At 43.3% G+C, this 21,424-nt stretch overlaps 1 protein-coding gene across 9 annotated transcripts; it reads right to left on the bottom strand.

Annotated features, from left to right (window-relative positions):
* Positions 1–271: 271 nt before the first annotated feature.
* LOC143320569 (transforming acidic coiled-coil-containing protein 1-like) lies at positions 272–20,801 on the bottom strand. 9 transcript variants are annotated; one of them, XM_076730354.1, is made up of 14 exons: positions 20,522–20,794; positions 11,581–11,672; positions 8,128–8,545; positions 6,826–6,861; positions 6,311–6,365; positions 6,128–6,209; positions 5,369–5,421; positions 3,981–4,112; positions 3,775–3,851; positions 3,506–3,549; positions 3,233–3,393; positions 2,597–2,703; positions 2,362–2,482; positions 272–2,212 (listed from the first exon to the last, which is right to left on the bottom strand). In XM_076730354.1, the coding sequence occupies exons 1-14, from the start codon at positions 20,584–20,586 to the stop codon at positions 2,144–2,146; spliced, it is 1,512 nt and encodes a 503-aa protein (XP_076586469.1). In that variant the 5' UTR covers positions 20,587–20,794; the 3' UTR covers positions 272–2,143. The 9 variants fall into 9 exon arrangements, with proteins under 9 accessions (XP_076586469.1, XP_076586468.1, XP_076586463.1 ...); XM_076730353.1 differs by having other exon boundaries at positions 3,981–4,115; positions 20,522–20,729; XM_076730348.1 differs by lacking the exon at positions 20,522–20,794 and adding an exon at positions 13,356–13,890 and having other exon boundaries at positions 3,981–4,115.
* Positions 20,802–21,424: the final 623 nt, after the last annotated feature.

Genomic DNA, 21,424 nt, shown 5'->3' on the forward strand with positions numbered 1-21,424 from the left:
TTGGAATTACTGACTGTTTGGGTGCAACAAACGTGGATGAAGAATGACGCTGAAGCTGCCAAAAGAGCTCAAGGTCATCGTTCGCTCATGTCGCCGCCTCAGCTGGGACGAGTGTGCCGGGAAGTCCGATGTAAACACGATGCATCATCACGAGCACTGAGGCTAAAGCTGAGGTCATGACACATATATGACAAACAACACACACACACACACACACACACACACACACGGAATCATGATAAACCAAAAGAACACAAAAGACAAGCAAAACTTGAAGTAGAACAAATTATATTTATGTTTATTCAGGCAAAAGTACACTTAGTCCCCAATGTGTCAACATGAATCTGAAATCCCCGTTTCTAATTTACAAATACAAACAATAATTAAAGAAAGAAGCTAAAGTGGCAAAACAGTATTAGAGATAAGATGACATCAGAGTGGAACAAATATAAAGTGTGGCACAGCAGTGGGTTTGTGTCATAAATGTTTTACATGGTAAACAGACTGAGTGTCGGAAATTAAAACTTTTTTTTTTAATTGGGACTAAAATTGCGCATTGAAAACTGCGAAGAACCAAAAATTTGAACAAAATGATCAGATTTACAGTCTTGCTTCAGCTTCTTTGATCAAATATTGCCTGATTAAAATGATTTGCAACTTTTAAACTGTATCATATTGAGGCAAACAGTAGTTTGTGCTGAGCCTTCATAAGCTTTGATGTTTAGCAAACTTTTTTACATGGAAAGAAAAATTCTTCTGTAGAAAAAACCATTGAAACTTTCCTTTTATCAGAAACAAAACTCAACCATCACACTGGAACCGGTTCTGAAACACTTGTCTAAAACACTGAGCCAGACACAACTCGTTTACGGGTGTGTTAAGAAAACAATCTGCGTTCTGTGAAAGATGATGCTATAAAAATGATCATGCAAAGAAACAGATTTATCTGTAGAATAATTAGAACAGGGCTGTAAATACTCACACCCTCATCACACATGAGCAACAGATAAAACCTCTCATAAAGCCATCAAACTCTTAGTTTCCATTGTGCTGAGAGGTAAATGTGATTACTGCTAACTCCATCCAAGACACAATGATGGTTAAAAAAAAAACAAAAAAAAAAAACATTGACATATTGCAGCTCTTGCTTCTCTTATAACAGTTTAATTATCTTCAACCAAAATATAGAGTCACTATGTTCCAACTTTTTCCAGTTGTCCAGGTTTCTCCCGGGATGATTAATGTACCGCTTTAACCTTCAGGATAACGTCTTTTTAATGACTTTGTGCATCAGACAAGATAATGCCACAAAGTTTATGCAATGACAGCAAAGTCTATGATTGTCAGGCTATTATACTTCTCTGTGATTGATTCTCTGTGTCACAGTGTAAACCAGGTAAAGCAAACGCTATGAATTACTTGCAGCTTTAGTTTCGCTGACACTGGGTCGAGACTCATTGTGATTTCAATGTCGCTCCTGAACAAATCAAAGTCTCTGAGGTCGACTGTATTCCCTCAAACAATCCTAAATCCTTTCCTCCAGTTCTTGTGCAGCTTGACTTTAACTCTGACCTCAATCTTCCCCACACAATACCCCTGAGCTTTGCCCTTTCAAAGTAAAATCCTTGTTTACTTCATAGAAAAATACATTTTATGGATTGTTGCCTTAATGTAAAACAATCCTCGTCGAAGCCCGCCGAAATATGCTGTGCGCCTACATGTGCCTCTAAAACAACCTCAGCCCGCATGACATCATCCCGCTGGAGGACTTGATGGGAATTTAGCAGTTAAGCTGCTGGGAATTTAAGTTGAGTCACAAGCAGGTTGCTGTTCACTGGTATGATGGGCGTAGCATAAGAGGCCCAGATGGCCTCGAAAAAGCAAACAAAACAATGTGACCACATACATGTAACAGTCCCAACTCAAACAACAATCAGCACGTACAGACTCTTCTTGATTCTGGTCACAAGTAGTGCAAGTGTAGTATACAGGAAGTTACTTTAGACATCTGTACATAAGCAGTCTCTGTGCAGCAGGGCTGGCAGAGGGTGTGAGAGCTGCTTCTCGGCTGGGGGCATGCACAGGGTGTCACTGTTAGGGAGGACTGGAGGGACGGTACTGGCTGATTCACAGGGAGTGTCTCTCAGTCTACTTTTCCCATTTTGGCAATCAGCTCATCGCAGATCTTGGTGAGTTCCTCGATCTCTTGATTCTGTGACAAGACAAAAAAAAATGGATAAGTCAAGTTACATCATACATCTCTATATACTAAATTACAGAGTGTTAATGGTAAATATGTCCCAAATATGTCCAACAATTCAGGCTGTAGAATTAGCATGGAGGACGGTGGGTGTCGGTTACCTTCTGCTGCAGAGCTTGTTCCAGAGAGTCATTCTTCATCTGCTCCTTCCTCAAACTGGCGGTCAGCGCCATGTTCTCTGAACTCGCCTTCACACGCACCTGAGCGATCTCCTCATTGGCCCTGAGAGATATGTGGAATGAGGGAAATCGACAGATGTTTTAAACCTGTAAAAGTACTCAGTTTATTATAACCGACTTGACAGGAAAATCAGATTTCCTTTCAGTCTCCACGCACTTGTCTAGTTTCTCCTCAGCATGGAGTTTCAGTGTCTGGTATCTCTGTTCCTCCTGCTTGACTCTGGCCAAATACTCCTGAGCGCACTTCTTCAGCACCTCTTCATTCTGTACGGGGAAACAAAGAACCAATGCAGTGTCTTGTCAAGAGAAATTATGCACTTCAATCTTAAACTATTCTTTGAACCTTTTCTTGCTCATGGATATTTCTTCTCAACACTGGAGGCTCCTCTCCTTCTAATCTTTCCGAATTCCTGAAGTTGCACACATTTAACAACCACAGCTTCCTGCTCGCCCACGAGCAGCTGCTCCAAACCAGCTGTGGGTCAACTGGGGGTCAAGATTTGGGGGTAAATTGCATGAATAAGGCGTTTTTTGTTTTTTTTTTGCGGCAGTTGTTGAGCAAGAGATCTGTGTGTTATTCATTGAGTTGAGGGCCAGATTTATTTCATGACCTTCTATGTAAACCCCAGCTTGTCTGAGTGTTAGGTGACCACTGCCCCTAATCACACAATACCTTCCAACCTTATTCTGATCTTAATCCTCTTACATCCCTCCAATTTGTGCTGCTATGAGCTGATCACCTCAGCTCCTGAAACTTTCCATAAGCCATGAACTTTTCCTACAACCCCCTTACTTTCTTAAAGCCCTCCAGGGTGCTCTTCATATTTTCATAACGCCGAAACACGTCAGAAAGAGAGCGCTCCACGGAGTTCAGGTCTGCCAGGGCGGCCTCTTTCTCCATCGTCACGGCGTGCAAAGCCTTCTGGGAACTGCTGTTGTTGCGCTGCTCGTCTTCTGAGAAAAGCAAAGGAGTAGAGATCATGGTGGAGTGCCAAAATAACTTCATCTGCTCTGTAGCACACAGTTCAAATGTTCTGGTAGATTGAATCTCAACATTTCTACTCACCAATCATCTGAGCAATCGTCTTCTCATACTCTGCAACAATCTTCCTGCAATGTTACAAAACACAAGACAGTCTTACTTAACCTTACGATGGCTTTAAAGATAACATTTACATCGCTGCACTAATGCAGTTTAAAACCCAAAGACTCTATTATTCAAAAGGACAAAGAAGTCACAAACGAGTGTTTGGGGATTCTAAAATGTGATGTAACTTCTCGCACAGAACAAAAATCCCGCTCTGTACTACATGAGAGAAAAGCACGTTTTCTAACCTCATCTCAGCAACTTCTTGTCTGCTGGCCTCAAACTTCGCCTTCCAGTCGTGGGCTTCCACCTCTTTCGTGATGATCTAAACAGAGATGACTGCTGTGAGCTGGACTCTAAGAAAACCTTGTCAAACACTCAAATGATCCACTTGGGCTAAAGTAAACACACTGATGGTGCATATCGTGTTTAGTGAGTGTGATAAAGTACGTACCTCCTCTCTAATGAGGGTGAGAACGGCCTGTTTCTCTGCCTCACTGATGCAGATGGAATCCAGGACCTGACTTCCTGTTTTCTCCATTTCACTTCCCCCCGACTTGTTCTTCAGCTTGCATGGATCCTCGTACTGCTGAAGGCAGAAGGACATCAATTATGTCAACCTTCGTCTGTTATTGTACATCCTGTAGTATAATGGGTGAAAGCCCAACTAAACCTTTCAAGGATTTATCAGGTATTTGTGACAAAAACACAGTATTGTTAGCGACCACCAGTACTGCCATAAACACATTCTCTCCCGTGTTTACTCAGCACTTGTTTATTATTTAACATTGTGTATTCTAATACTTTTTCTACCTTCTTCTTCTTTCATATAATTTCAATGTGAACTACACCACTGGTTCTTTCATAAATTGATTTTTCTATGCAGCAAATATTTTTTTCCAGGGAAACAGGAACCACTTAGTCACAGTACACCATTTAGTGAGAGAAAGAGACAAAAAGGATCATTTGTTTCTGTAGTATGCTGCAATTTATTTACTTTTTGGTTTACAGCTATGACACCCACGTTAACTCCACTACTCGGCGACTTTTATCCCAGTACAACAAAATAAAACAAGACTGAGACGGAGACACAAAATAAAGAAATGAGTATTTTCTGCACTTGAAAGCTCTCATACTCATTTCATACTGAACATATATTTCTCTCTGTCCCTTTATGCCTCTCTCTCCTTCCCTCTGTTCCTCTCTCATCATTTTTCATCATTCTCTCACCCTTCACCCGTTCTCCTTTTCTAACCCTCTCCCCTCTTGCCTTTCAATCAGCGTTCTTACACATCTCAATCCTTCTTCTTCTCCTCCTTCTGTCTCTCTCCTCTCTCATTTTGTCCTTCCCTGGATTATGACACATCATGTCATGTTCTAATCTCCTGAATGATAAATCTAAATCCATCTGTCACCTGACTACATGAACACGATGGCAGACACTAAGTAGCTCCTGCTGTCCCACAGCACAGCGCAGTCATCCTATCAGACAGGCGATCATACTGCAGCACAGGTGGCTCTAAACACAAACCTGGGTGGTCTCTTACATCTTTAAATCACAATGCACTTTACTGAACAACACACATTTACAATGCAAATATGATGCCAATATGACCATCACTATGAGAAGAGAAATGCAACTTGTCTGGACTTGTTTTTCTCTGTGACTGACGTGACTGTTTAGTTAACTAATAAAATAATGTTTCAGCCCCACCTGGTGGTCACTGGTGGCATCATGTTGCAGCTGCTGTGACAGGCATGAGTGTACCATTGTGATGATACATAAATAGACTGTATATGGGACAGTATCTGTAGGGAAAACGATATGAAACATTCACTTACCACAGAGCAGCAGTCTGAGTCCTCAGGTTTCGCTGTCACATGGCAGTCTGGAGCTGGAGGAAAGCGAAACACGTTAAAAAGAAGTTCATGTCAGAGATGCAGTGGCCTATCATGTAATGCTAAATGTGTGTACTGTCTGTTCATTTTATAAACTCAGTACATCTGTGAGAACTGCCCATCTTCAGGCAATGCCAGAAAAATACAAACATTGACAGTAGAACACCATCATGCCTTCAGAAACAATAAAACCACAGTGATGCTGCAGTGATGCACTGTTATGCAACATCTGTAACAGTGAGGCCTGCTGAGATCAGTGCAGTCAGCCACTGAAGCTGTGTCACATGCAGCCTGAAGGCACCTGTGGGATCATATAATCTGAATTTGTTTTATAAGACCAAAACAGTTCTCCTCCAACAGGCACAAACATACAATTTCTTGAACAACTGTACTACCATAGTGCAGACGACCCCCACAGTCACAATTTTCAGTGCAGTGTAATATGATGTGTAAAGTTAATGATTAACGTTGTGCTTGTAGGTAAGATAACCTTGCTGTCCAGCATTGATTGAAGCTAAAGAATGCTGTCTAAACTTTGACATCCGGCTATCTGATCTCTGTCCAGCAGAGTCCCTCACTGAGCTGAGTAATAACTAAGCTATTCACTCCTGTATCAGTGTGTGCTGTATGTAACTGGGTGGCTCTGACATGTACACATGAGCACAACATTAAAATCAATCTTTATTGATGCTTTTTACTCACTGCTCTCGTCCTTGTCTGGTTTGACACCAACGCTGCTCGCCAGCTTCTCCTCGTCTGTGGCGTGGTCTCCATGATGGTCGTCCTTTAACAACAGCAATCAAACACGCTGACTGTATGAAGCTTTTCAGGAGCTAATGCTACCACACGAGCGAGACAAGCAGCACACAAATTCACCGTTCTTACCTGTCTGCTGAAGTCCTTCTGCGTCGGCTGGTTCTGCTTCACTTTACAGGAGTTCCTGAGAATGAAGGTCAGTAACAACATCAGTGTCAGCACCAACCCGATCAGGATCTCTGCATGTGTGTACATGTGGACTGGTGTAATGATGAGAAGAGAAAGCAGGACAGAAAGCCTTAGAGCCAGACCTCATTGCTCTGTTCTGCGTGTGCGCGGAGGTCGCATGCTCTGCTAAAAGTGCTGAATTACGCAGAAGAAAAAGCAGATTAATGAAAGAGACTGTTGCCAAATTGAAATGAGAGCAACAGTAGCAGAGAGCATTAGAGGGAATTAGAGGGTTTTTACTAACACTCTCCCTCCTCTACTTTTTAAATCTACTCCATATACTTGTTGTTCACCTTCCCTTTGTGTTCAAAGGAAAGTTTAGGTCAGGTGGAGGCTGTGGAGCGGAGCTTTAAGAACAGCAAGGACTGACGTTACAAACACACACACGTCTGCACGCACAGTTATGCAGTACTTACAACAGAACACAGAGGAAATGGACTTGCTCGGCAGTCCTGATGCCACACAGAGAGGAGGGAAACAGAATGACAGGTTTGGAGGAAAAGGAAGGAAAGACACGGGAGAGGATGGGACAGGGGTTAAACACGAGGTGAGCGCAGGGTTATTATAGTTTAGTAAATAAAAAACCAAGACTGAAGGTAGACAGGCGAGAGGTTCTAGTTTAACCAGAGAATAAAACTTAAATGAATATTAACAGTAAACCTACCAAAAGCAATGTGATTAAAGATATTTTGTAAAATAAAAATCAAGTATTTTATGGGCTTGTCCTTTAATATTTTCATATTGGCAAGAGATAATGAAAATATTTGGAATAAAGTTGATTGCTCTTTTCATACATTATGATCTGGATGAAATCCCAGACAAACTTATGGCTCAGGATGAATATTGAAAATACTTTGGGCTGCTAAGCAAGAAAGCCATCACACAGAAATGACTGCACACAGCAAATTATGACTGGACTGCAGCTGTCAATAAAATAAACAGCATACTGTACACATGGAATATTAGCCAAACCGCTAATTTACACTAAATATATCAATGAAAATAAAGCACTGTAATACAAGGGCAGTGATCACTTGATTTGAAAATGCTCAGTCAAAACTGAACTTGCCCACCAGCACTGATTGTTCTAACAGTAACCAGAGTTAAGGTTAATAGTTCAGAACGAAAAGCTGGAGGATTACAGTTATGCTGGGTAACAGAGAGGTGACCCATGAACTGAAAAACGCCACAAGAGGGCATTGTTAGACACTTAACTTCTCTTTACCATTCAAAGAGCATTTTCTGTCAATACACACAAAATAGTTGTGAAAAATACTTCATCCAGCTATGAACAGTGAAAAATGGCTTTAAATCAGCATCTGTGGAATAAGACAAGCAAATGGAAAACAAATGTTCCTGAAAACTGAAGGACAAATCAAAGTGAACTGAAGTTCTAAAATAAAACGGGAACTAAAAGCAATAAAAAAAAAAAAAAAAACTATTTAAAACTATAATAACGCTGGTAAGAAATGAATAGATGTGCAGCAGGGAGAAACAACCCACAGCAGGCCACCGCTGTTAGTTAAAACTGGAACACTCTGATCACTTCAGGTTCATTGTGCACAATGGGAGGCATTCACTAATGTTCCCGAGAGCCATAAAAGAGACAGCAGCGATTGTTCAGCGTGTAAATCTGTGAGTCATCTTAGCTCAGCCACTGACTGGTGACTGAAGAGGACTGGGCTTTGTGTATGTTTGTGTTCTAACGTTTTACTCACGTGATAATTGTGCTGTTGGTCTCGCAGGCTAGTTTTGTGTTGGACAGCACAGTGTCAGAGTTCATGTTGCCATTAAGCAAGTCAGGGTCCACGCACATGTCATGACTGGAGATCAGGTTTGAGTCCGGGCTGGAGTCAGACGTCACTGGAGCCTCGTCATCCACTTCCGAAGGGTCAGGTTTGTTTAGCGGGGAGAGGACGGACAGCGATGGGGGCCGGAGGGCTTGAGGCTGGGGCAGAGGGCCAGGACTGGGTTTGCTGCTGAGGGTCAAGTTGAGGTTCTGGTCCAAACCAAAGCTACTGTCATTAGGTGAAGAGCTGGTGAGGTTGTTCAGGGAATCAACCTCTTGGGATGAAACTGGACCCACATCCTGGTTGAAGTTCTTGTCCAGAAAGTGGTTTGTAACATCAGGAAGAACTGTGGCAGAAAAAGTAGAGAGAACCTTTCAAGAGCAGAACGTCACAAAAAGCTCTTCAAAAACAGCGTTGAGTCTGGAGTGAGGAGGGGCCAACTAACACTGATCAGAGGACCTTAGAGACCTACCGTGTCACATAAACCCTTTTTAACCAGGGACTGAGAATTTATTATTATTTCAATGGTTTTCTCTGAACTTAAACCTATGAAGTAGTCATTTTTGACACTCAAATCTGAAACAAGTTCTTTTTTTTGGTGTGGTTGACTTCAGTGGAAACACGCTGCGAACAAATAAAGGGATAGGTAGGACACTGTTGGTTCTTAGAGCATTTCATTGAGAATAGCTGCCAGTTGGGGCAGAAGAAAGTGCTATGAGAGCAATGAAAGTGAACTAAGTAAATTTGTGGGCCAGACATCTTAGCAATGAGCTGAAACTCGCACTAAAGCCCTGTAAAGGAGTTGCAGATTCAGGTGATCATTTTCTGTAGGTTGATCACTACGAGCGATCCCTTTCACATTGCTTTTACATTACCATTTGTTAATATAAAAATATTGTTTACAGCCGTTCTGAAACGACAAGGGGGTTACACAAGATCTGTAACTGAATATCATCTGCCTAGCATTGATAAGAGATACCTGTAAAGTGACTCCACTGCTCAAAGGGAAGTATTTCAAAACAGAACAGGACCCAGGACAGAACCTTGTGGTACACCACAATAGAGATCTTAAGATGAAGACGCATAGTCACCAACAGCAACTGAGAAACTCCACTCTAGAAGCCACTCTAGGGCTGACCCAGAGAAAAACAGATCTTTATCCTTCAACATCTCTGTCCAAAAACAGTGAAACCCCACATCCCCATCCTGTGGACACTTAATGATTTTATCTGTCATTCAGGGATTTAAACTTGAAGTGATGGCCTCTCCTTCTCCTGTTAGAACGCTTAAAATGGCTGCCGGCTTCCTCTCAGAGCACTTCACATCCTGTGTCCTCACACAAGCCGTTAACAGCTAGCTAACGACCACAGCAGCAGGCTGGCCTCTGTTGAGTCACACTGAAACACAGCACTCTCTGTTACTGAAAAATACACCCATGCACTGTAAAACTCACACGACGACACAGGATAATAAAAACTGTAAGAGCCTCTCCTGTACTTCTTCTCAGCGTGCACACGACATGAATGAAGTCGTTGTGGTTTCACCTTGGGTGGGTAACAGCTTCTCACATCGTTTGTCGTGACTGACAGCTAATGTGTGACTTATTACATCACACATCCAATTAATGCAAGTTTATGTAAGCTCCTGCTCAAAATCTGGGTACTTTCAGACACACACGCACCCTTTGGAGACAGGGAACAGATGTAGAGGAACCACACCCAGCCACGCAGAGTACACACCACCACGTGGCCTAGCAACAAAAACAACATCAGGCTTTATTACAGTTTCACAACTCGACCAAAAAGAGGAAAAAGAGAAGAAAGTAAGGGAGAGAGACACAGTGAGAGAGGAACAGACAGTGTACAGGTAGACAAATACATCCTAGCTACATCCTGGTTCAACAGTACATACAGTCAGATTGTGGCCTGTGGTTGTTCCTATGAACAGAACAGAGATTCCCCCTGAGCCATTACAGTCTAATTATAGTGAACCAGAATATCAATTTCAGTTGATCTTTTATTCATGAAACTAACACAGACTGTGAAGAACATGTGCCTGTTTTGCCATGAAGGAGACTGTTATCATCTAGAAACTAAATTCAATAATAAACACATTAATTCTCTGTCATTATCCAGCACAGCATCCTGATTATTTCGACTAGCCGAACCATCCAAAACATGCAGACTAAATTCATCCTCATGCATGTACAGCACATGTAAAAATGAATTATATTGATAAAAGCAGATGGAGAAACAGAGTTCACAAACATCAGTGATATAATATCATTTGTTTCAGTACAGGAGATGCTGTGCAGTAGATCTCTTATAATAGATGGTAATAGGTGGTACTTGTGTCTGTGTGGGTGAAAGCAGGGCAGTGGGAGGGTGAGGAGGGCCTGTGGATTGGACAGCAGTGGGCCTCTTTGGCAGCGTCAAACAGGCCGGATTCATCTACTACCCATTTATCAGCCGATTTACAAGTCTGCGCCTCACAGGAGGGAGCTCATTTATATAACTAATAGCTTTTCATACACTCTGTTTGCATAGATGGCAGTAAGCTGATCCAAGATCTACGTGATTATCAAAAGCAGTCGAGTTGAAACTGTGGTCCACACAGCAAACGACATAATGGTCCACACATGAAGTAAAAGCATCAGTGTAATTGCTATGCTGCAGAACAAAAGCCAAAAAAAACTAAGCCTCACCTTTATCTTTAAGACAAATATCGGAAAAACTAGGCAAATAAGACGATCCATTATGACTGAAGTTAAGTAAGAAAATGTTTTTGTCTGTAATTTGCATGAACGGATCCTTAAACATACATCTGCCAAAGTCTGCTGGATTGCTTTACAGCACAAACTGAGTTCAAGCATTCTTGCAACGACAGACGATGATGCAAAGGTTGAAACGTTCACTTTCAAGCTGCTGATGATCATCACGTGTCGTAATGGTGTTCACGGACAAAAAGGTATTGATTTCAAGTACTAATGATATGTGGAGTTGTCTGACCTCACCCTCAATCCTGATGGGGATCTACGTCGTTTTATGTGCTAAACCTTTCACAGTAGACACTGTTACCCCTACGACACCAAAGCATCAGGGTGAGTATTCTCTCAACCAAAGGGTGATGTGCTACCTAAGCAATGATACCAATAAAAAACAAGCTTTACCAAAACCTTATTTGATTACAGATGCAACAAAGATGCAAAAAACAATCAATCTGAACAGACGTTCTATGTCTGCTTTGGGCCTGTGAAACAGACACGTTCCAGGTGGTACCCAAAAAAATCCTGAGACCTTCCTGAGAATGTCACTGTTCTGGTGTGACAAGGTTTGAGCGGTATAACAGCACTGGGTTGGACAAACAGCTCAGACATCCTACCTGTGTGGTTGGAGTTGTCCAGTTGGCTCAGTAGCTTCACAACACCTGGAGACTCTGCCTCCGGAGTCTCAAAGGTCCCCTCTGAGTCTGAACTGTGGGGAAAGAGAGAGAGAGAAGACCTTAACAAAACATCATTCACAGAAAATAAAGAGACAGAAACATGCAGAGAGACAACAAGAGAGGGGTCAGAGTGTTTGGCAAGTTACATGGAACTGAAGATGAAATCTCCACTTCTGAAATTGAAACTGACAAACATCCAAAAAACATTACAAACTATTCTCATGAAAGGATTTCGGGCATGTGATACAACAAATCATGTTGCCTGCTCAAACAGCAGTCTACTGTCTTTGAGAACAGAGAGGCATTGAAAATGTTTGTCATTCTAAATAACTACATACACAAAAACAGCTAAATGACGTACATATGACAGGCCCTGGTCGTGCTTTTCTAGCAAATAAGGATTGGCTTTCCAATGTCAATCATCTGTTTTCTTAAAATGGCATAAAAACAATAGATCTCAGAGTTCTAAGCAGCTCAAAGTAAACAAGCCGCTTTTATTTTAAAGGAAGTCAGAGGAAGGGAGAGGAGAGGAAGTGAAGTCCTACAAGGCCACCTGCATCCTTTGCCCCTCAGTAAGAACACACTGTGTCCCACTCATTCACACACACACACACACACACACACACACACACACACAGAGTCTTTTGGTCTGCTGTGTCAGCTGCCTAGACACCCAGCCCAAATTTATTTCCAAACTGTGGAGACAAAAAGGAACAGAGAGACAGGCCGAGTGAGAGTTTATGTGTGTGTGTGTGTGTGTGTGTGTGTGTGTGTGTGTGTGTGTGTGTGTGTGTGTGTGTGTGTGTACCCGTTCCCAGCCACTCGAACACACATCAAAACGTCAGCCGCACACTAATGAAAAACAGCACATGGAGGAACAAAGCTAACAGTGCCAATACCCAAGCACTGCACTCCATCTCTGATAGCAGTTCACACAAACACATTCACACACGCTGGAGCTCTATACAAACACCACCATCCAGAGCTAATCCTCATATACATAACCCACCCCCCACCCTGCATACACACACACACCCACCCACAGTAACACACACACATTGGATCTCATCCCAGTGATGGCCCCAACGGCTGCGATCTTGGGTGGTTACTTAGAAACTAGAAATGGACAGAAAAAGAATCAAAAGCTCTGGAAACTGTGGCTTTTTTCCCTTCCCCCTACTTTCAGCAACTGTTCCCCAACTGCCAAACTGCCTTCACACACACACACAGACACACTCAAACACACATAAAAAAAGGCCTTGACCGTCTGATCCTCGACATTTGGTGCCTCATAAAGAAACAGGATGCTGCACACAAAGCAGGGACTCAAAAACACCAGTTTGAGCGTCTGTGTTTTGAATCTGTTTTTAGCCACTGACGGCACGGCCGAGCCACTGGGATCCATAGCATAGGAAAGAATCTGAGATTATACCACAGCATCAGTCAGTTTGCCTGCGTGTGTGTCGCTCTCTCTGTGTGTATATATCCACCACCTGTCAGTATGACTCAGGGGAATCTGCAGTCATCACACAAACACCCACACATGGACACAACCAATCTAGTGCTTTTTAAATTGAAGCTAACAAAAAATCACTCTTTTCTTTCCAGATATTCTCTATTTTATTTCCTATACGGACCCACCTGTAAACCAGCTGCCTCCCTCCTTCCACATATAATCACTGTCACATACAAACATTGTGGCCTAGTCCTCTTACTTGTCTCTGTCTCCATCATCCTGGGAGCTGGGCTGCCCCTCATCCCCCGCACCCCCGGTCACTGCTGACCACGTCCATTTGGCCCACTGGACCGGAGACAACCAGGACATCCCTGCACCACGTCGAGTCTTAAACCTGCTGCTCCCACCTCCAAAATTTAAACTTCCTCTTTCTCTGGATTAGTTTAGATGGTCACTGCCGTCAGTCGGGTCCAGTGATCCTCCGCGGTCTGTCTTTCAACTGCAAAAAGAAGCTGTGGGTCTGTCTTTTGCCTCTCTCCCTCCGAATGTCAGCTTCTCTTGCTTTCTATATGGCTTGCTCACTTCCTCCTCTTGCCTAGTCGCTCAGCCTTCCCATCCTCCTCTTCTGCACTGTTGACGCTCGTGAGAGGGAAACGTGTCTCACGCTGCTGCTGCTGCTGCTGCTGCTGTTTCTGTTGCTGCTTTGCTCTCCACAGCACTGACTCACACAGTGCAGATTACTGGAGCATCAGTAGTCACTCCTCTCTCTGCTCCCCTCCCCTCTTCCTCTCTGTCTGGGTGGACGATCAGCTGGTTAAGAGACATCGACTCACTCTGCTCTCGGGAGTTTGCCTCTCCCCTCCCCGAGTTTTTCAGGGTTTGTCGATTGTGGGGGAAGAGAGGGGGGAGAGGAGAGGCAAGGCTTCCTGTTTTAGAGGCAAAGTCTGGCTGCTCTGCCAGACTGCCAGACGTTTGTGTCTTCACGAAAGAGGAGATGAAAAGGCAGGAAATGACAGGGCCAGTGATACATTTTAAAAGATGGAAGTAGACGAGTTTGGATTGGAACTCATCGTGTTACCTGAACTCATAGTGTTACAATTACACCCTCCCTAATTCCCTGAGACCCTAACATTCAGTAAAGCCCTAACTATCTCCATTTGTCAGTGATCCAGGAGCACTTCATCCTTTAAGACTATTGTTGCTTTGAAACAGGCATTATCGTTTTACTGAAGGAATGAAGGAATTTTCTGTGTAAATTAACTGACTGACATGTGACTTGCTGACATGTTTAGGCAGCCCACAATGAGTCTGAAAGGTAACTTGAGTTGTTTTGGTTTGTTTACTTGGCAGCTCCCAGCAGATTACTGTGATTGTGACACGAAGCTTTGCCGGAAAAAGAGCTCTTGTGCCTATTTTCCCAGGATGAATAAAGGGAAGAGTATTTTCATCAAGGCTTTGTATATGTGCTAAAATCCACACAAACAGACAACATCAGAGCTGGAAATGTAGCCGTTAATTCCACAATGTGTGACCAAACCCACAGAGGATCTATTGTTCACTGAAGGTATCCAGGCCAGGCCGCAAACAAATCAATACAGCGAACCCAGATTCAACAGCAATGGCAACACACACTTTCACCCACACACACATGTGCCTCTGAGGCCGTTCATGGGTGGCTTATGTAACTTTAAGTCCCGGCTTTCACATTTATATATCTCTGTCTCTCACACACACGTGTATCTAGGCCAGAAAAAGATGTCTTCTGTGAAAAAACATGAACCATGACTAATCTAATAAGAGGAGGATGGTTGAGCCACAGCGAAAAGGGCAAACGGGGAAAGAAAAAAGGAAGTAGCAGAGATGCCTTCCTTGTTCTTTGCGCTCTGAGGTTCCCTTCCTGCTGTTTACTGCTCACATGTGAAAAACGTGGAACGAGACGCAGAAGCTCCACCACTTACCATCCTGACGTGGTCCACAGAGACAGGCAGGCTGACGGATGAATGCATGCATCAACACACTCAAACATAATGTCACACACTGGTGAACACGGAGAAAGAGTTTCTGTTCAATCTGTGATAGCTGGACTGAAAAATGGAGCAAATTAGGAGGCATGGCAGATGGAAAGCAGCATTAATTAAAAATGGAGAGTGGGAGCAGAACAGATGAAAGGGATACCAATATTTTGAAAACCAGATCCAAGGGAATGTAAAGAAAGAGAGTTTTTGGGTAGGGCTGGAAACTGCAATGCTCTGTTGTTTAACATTCCTGACATTGTCTCCTTTCCCTCCTTTGTTTTCTTATTTATCATTCAGCACAGCCAAGAGGACAAACCTGTCTGTCTTGCAGAGGACAAGACCTGCCCGAAGCAGGCAAACCCCCTCGAGCAGCGCACTCAGACGCAACAGACATCCTGTGTTTCACAAACCGTTTACTCTCCTACACCTTGAACTTGTGAACAGGCCTCTGGATATACAATAACACGCACAAAACACACGTCTTTATGTGGACAGAGAGACAGTGTGGAGAAGTGGGAATATCCTTGCCTCTCTCCCTGGCACAGACATGAACCACAGACAGGGAGGAAAGAGGAAAACAGACAGAGGGAAAAGAACCAGCTCTTATGTAATACCTTAAAACCACAAAAAGCACACAGTGAAACCGTGGCTAACCCACACATACGGTACACCCGTCTGTGATCTCGAGCTGGAATCTTCGCACACACAGATCATCAATTACATTTTGACTGATAGCAGCATGTGTGGTGATGAGCTAAGAATAAATCAGCAATGATAAACATGTCTGTAAGCCACAACAGAAGTGATGTGATACTGGATGAGATAACTGTGTGTGCATCTGTGTGTACACTGAGGGAATTAGAGAAGCTTCTCAACTATCACGGACTGTTTATCTCTGCTCTCAATCCCCTGCGTGATGACAGAAGGTCATGGATCTGGCATTGTGTACAGCACCACCATCAGGCCAAAACAAGACCAACACTTTGGTCCATAACAAGGTATCTTAAAAATTAATGGGGGGGGGATTTACAGTCAATTTGCTGTGATTATGTTTAGACATGTTCACGGCAGAGCTCTGAGGATGGCAACGCTGGTCTGTCCACCACTTATTCAGACTGAAATAGCTCAACAATTACACAATGGAATGACGTGAAATGTGGTAAAGATATCCATAATGCTGGGAGGATGAACCCAAATGACTTTTCAGCGATGCCCTGACTTTTTCTCTGGTGCCACCATCTGGTCAAATCTAGTTAGTCCTATCCCTGTCAAACTACTGATATCAGCCCCAGCTGTACTTTGTGTTTGATGCAAATTGGTAAATGTTAGTCGGTAGCAAGTAAGTAAACATTATTTTAAAAGCACCTTTCAAAACCAGAGTCACAAGGTGTTGCACAATGCAAAGACTGGAAAAAAAACAGAGAGTTAAGACAGGAAAAAACAATATAAAAACAAATATGCAGCATGCTAACATGCTACATTAAAATGGTGAAACACATACCTACATACTCAGCATGTTACCATTGTCACTGTGAGCATGTTAGCACGCTATTGTTAGCATTTAGGTCAAAGTACTACAGTGCAGCCCCACAGAGCAGCTAGCATGACCGTAGACTTTTTGTCTTGTTTGTTCCTGCATGATGCAGCAGTTTTATTTGTGACTCTTGGCTTTTACTCAAGCACCACCATCAGGAAGACATACATTGAAAATCATAACCTAAAGGTTGGATTTGCATGGAAATTACTGAGCACCTTTTCATTTTGGACACAACAAATGTTTCCACCTCATTAGCCAAAATGTAACGGACAGGCTGCCCACACTCAAGCCCTCACAAGGATGAGACATTGGGATTTGTAATGTCCTCAATCGTCCTCTGTAGCATCATCCTGAAGACAACTTTGACATTTTTATACCCAGTGCTGCTAAGAATAACAGAGTCATCAGTATGTTGTCTGCCTAACATTTTCATATTGCAGCATGTAATTGCGGCTTTCATTCTTTTAATTTTAGCCTTGAGCACTCACCCTGTTTCAATTACAAGTTCCATTCAGGGAAATTCAGAAAGTGCTGTCTTTAAACATTTCTACTTTGACATTTACACGGTGCAAAAGACAAACAGCAAACTTGCAATGTAATCAACATGTCAGTACTAACAATGTACACACTCATGCTTAACTGTAAAACCCTGCAGAAAGGGTCTTTTTCTTATTGCTCAGATGTCAGCACTGAAAAAAAAACAACTTAATTATGGCTTCTCTCATATTTCATTAAGGGTCTTCTATTGATCCCAAACAAACGTCTTCAAACTGCTGTGCAGCAGAGGATGCATGCTCAAAAACAAACATTACATAGGTGCTTTGATCAATAAGAGTAAAATGTTTTATGAATTGGCAAAGTTGAGATCAATAGTATTAGGGAAGCTGGAGATAATGTCCCAACGCATGTTCTGCTGCGACCCCACAGTCTGCCAGTAAGTAAGGGATACAAGTTGGGGCATAAATATATATGTGTCAAATATACATGTGCATATATGACAACATGTTAATTGTATATTAAGATTTTCACGAGAGACATGAACATAAGCACAAATGTCAGGCTGTAAAAAGAAAATTCCCTCCTAGGGTGGACAGACAGATGGACAAGCTGACTGTCTGTCTGTCTGTCTGTCTGTCTGTCTGTCTGTCTGTCTCTGTAATGACTCACAGCATCTAATCTGCACAGAATAATGTTGCTGGGTCATATTTGTTGGCTTGTTTTACGATATGGCTCCATCTAGTGGTCACTATTTGACTCTCAACCAGAGTCCTCACAAAAATGAGATGAATTGACATAAAAAAAAACAGCAACATTAGATTCTGCCACCCTGTTATTGATAAAATGCCAGAATATTAGAAGAGAGAAGACAAAGGAGCTGACTGAGAGAGAACGCCAGGGAGACACACAGCAGGTCTGACATCACCTTTGGGAGCTTTAACCGAGTTGACAGGATCTCAGGTTTCACCATGGCAACCATTCAGGAAGGGGTCACAAGTGTATTACACAATGAAAACATGCACATCCCATACACTCTCACACACATAGGCAGGTGGAGGTAAATAAGGCAGCACTGCTGATTAGGTTCAATGGCTTTTGCTGATTTGTATACTTTATGTAGCTCAGCATTATCCAGGACACATCAGGCTCACAGAGATAAAAGATACAGAGGCAGATGCTCCAAAGTCTTTGATGTGCTTTCGGGGAGCACAGCTGTATCTGCATCCCTGATATCTCTGCACCTTTAACAGAGAAGGACCAATTAGCTGCAATCAGGGCAGAAAACTAGCATGCAGGGAAGAGAGTTAGACCGGATGGAGCCGAAGCACTTACTGTGCTACAGCGCGCTAGAATAACTGAACTGACAGTGGTGTGATGAAACAAAAAGAGAAAGAATGGGGGAACAAGAGGTAAGGGGGGGGGGGGTTATCCAAGAGGAGTCATGCTCAGACACCAACTGAGCTATTGTTCGTGGCTACAACAGGGACATAAGAGCTCACAGTTCCCAGACAATAGTGCATGTACATTGTACACACATGCACGCACAGAGCAAGCAGACCAACACACAGTACAACACCCCCCCTACTGTTGTACTTTATGGTGTTGCCATTCATTTCCTTTGCCTTTTAAATCCAGTTCAGCTAGATTTCATTTTCATTCATAATGCCATACAGCTCACACTGTAATTCAAACAGAGATATCTACATCATCTATATCACTGTTGTACAAGTGAAGGTTTTCAGCCTTTAACTTAAACATGAGTCATCAGCACTGAGTTTCACTGTCATGCTGGCAAACCGAGTGAGCACAGGCTTATGCATAATTAAACTGTACTTCTTCATATTTTGTGCCTGTCTTCAAGTATTCACAACGCGGCTCTCTCTAAAGATAGGAAAACTTTCTCAGCCTACACTGGCCTGAATTCGTACCACTGCAGCAAGAAATGAGCTCCAAATGCAGGTCAGCCTCTTCCCGCATGAGGAACTGTCTGGATGTTCAGGGGTTTCGGAGAACAGGAAGTCCACTGTACATCAACGACTGTTCCATTTAAGACATAAAGCAGATGATTAAGCCAACTAAAATTAGATCAGCAGCTGAAAACTGCGATCCCACGACACTGGTTGGCTTCCCAGTTTTCCCACAGCGGGGACCCCAACCCCCACCTGACCTAACACAAACACAGATGTAGAAGACTACAGTATGTGATTGGTGGAGTTTTTTAACAACACCCACATCGCAGTTAGCATTTTTTTTTAACACGGCTTTGTGTCAGTGTCTTAGATCTGCAGTGTTGTCGCTCTGTCGCTCACTGTATTTCTCTCCAAAACATCTGCTTCAGTACATGGCAACACTATTTCTCAAATTACAATCGTTCTCCATCACTGGAATCACAGTGAACACAGTAATATTTCTGACTGAATATGGATTAGCCTGTGCATTTACGTGTGTCAAAAGAAAGTGTTCCCGCTACAAGGCATATAGAAGCTTTTAAATGTGGAGATATAAAGCATCAGGGATCAGCTGGGAGGACACCATGAAAGGGCTCGCTCTTTCTCTGTTACAAAGGATTAGAGCAAAAAGAAGGGGGAGCCCGGCAGTTAAGTGCTTTTAAGGTCTGATGAATGCCTCAGCAACAACATCCTCATTCCCTTTGCTTTCATCCGGATAAGACGAAGGCTGCAAACAGCTGTAGTTTGCACATCACGCGGTACTTTAAAAAACACACCGTGTGAACAGAACAGGAAGATGGACTGCCTGCTTAGACAGAAATAAACTGTACAGCTTGTATGATAAATATACCGCTTTGAATAAGGGTCACAGCTGCATAATTAATAGCTGGCAGCAACATAATCTCTTCCACTGCTGTAACTAAAACAACTGCTGCTAAAATGCCAAAACCAATGAAAGGAAGGCTTGGAAACTGCCTTAATTTCAGGAGCATGACTCCATCGGCTCATTTTCATTACGTTAGCCTCTCAGCTGTACCACTCTGTCTCATCCCGCTTTCCTTAGTTTGAATACCTAAATAGTATTCAAAACAGCTCGACAAGAGAGGCTGTGTGCTGTGCAGTACTGATAGGATGATTTGGTTTCAGTCCAGCAGGGAAAGCTCCAGCTCTGAAGGAAGCATCAAGGTCTCAGCACTGTCCTTCAACTCCTTATTTCCGACTCCTCTTCCCCTCCCCGATACAGAAGCATCGAGTTCATACACACAACACAACACAATCTGAAGTACCAAAGTCTGAAATTGATCTGCTGTCCTTGATCAGCTGCACACACTCGGCTATTTTGGAGCATCTCTGCCTGTGCAAGTTTCCCTTTCTCATCAAGAACTTGCACACACAAACACACAAACAGCGAAGCATCTCATCTTACATGCTGCTCTTCTTCCGCGGAGAGCTGACGGAGCCCTTCCTGTTATGACTGAGAGAGCCCCCCATGGCAGCGGCTGAGTCTGTGTTTGCTTCAGGTTTATCCCAGATGCTCCGTATGTCCTTTTCACCTCCCAAGGTTCACCTCTGCCTCTCCTCCAGACAGCCTGGCTCAGCGTCGGAGCCCCACGTAGCGCTGCTTCTCATGACTGACTTGTCATCATTCAACCAGCCAGCCTCTCCTCTCCTCGTCTTTTCTCTGTTGATGCTGTACTGTCTAAAAGCTCGAGAGTACAAGTGATCACACATGAATAGCTCTGCTGACAGTCCCGCCTCCTCGCTCTAAATCCCTCTCTCTCTCTCTCGCTCTCTCTCTCTCACACACACACACACACACACACACACACACACACACACACACACACTGGAGGCAGATTACATTCACTTGTCAGCACATAGCCTTTAGAAGAAAGGCCGAGAGGTGGAGTGTGTGTGTGTGTGTGTGTGGGGGGGGGGGTTTAAAGACCACTAAATCCAAGAGTTTGGAAGGGGTTGATTGTGCGTGCGCGTGTGTGTGTGTGTGTGTGTGTGTGTGTGTGTCAGTGTGTCATGGGGGTATCTGGCAGGGGTGAGAGTATTGTTCAAGCCTGAAAGAGTCTCTTCTATTGTTAGTCTGCTGAATACCAGATCTGAGATCAAGGGGGAGGGACGGATGATGATGGAGGGAGAGTTGGCGGCATAAAACACAGCCCCACTTGTTGTGCCACATTCCCACTACTTGCTGTGACCCTGTACCCCCCCTGGCTGCAGCCCCTCTTTAGCATGACAACACACACACATGCACTGTCAGAGCTTGTTTGCATACATTCATTTCCTAAACTCATGACTGTGTTTTGACCAAACTGAA

This window comes from Chaetodon auriga, chromosome 5, assembly GCF_051107435.1.
Source record: "Chaetodon auriga isolate fChaAug3 chromosome 5, fChaAug3.hap1, whole genome shotgun sequence".
Classification (NCBI taxonomy): Eukaryota; Metazoa; Chordata; class Actinopteri; order Chaetodontiformes; family Chaetodontidae; genus Chaetodon; species Chaetodon auriga.

Excerpts from the sequence above, each read along its gene's own strand:
- LOC143320569 (XM_076730348.1), bottom strand. The coding sequence starts at position 13,465 with ATGTCCTGGTTGTCTCCGGTCCAGTGGGCCAAATGGACGTGGTCAGCA. Across the intron at positions 11,673-13,355 it reads GATGATGGAGACAGAGACAA|TTCAGACTCAGAGGGGACCT; the intron begins GTAAGAGGACTA and ends CTTTCCCCACAG. Across the intron at positions 4,116-5,368 it reads ACTCAGACTGCTGCTCTGTG|CAGTACGAGGATCCATGCAA; the intron begins GTAAGTGAATGT and ends TTCTGCCTTCAG.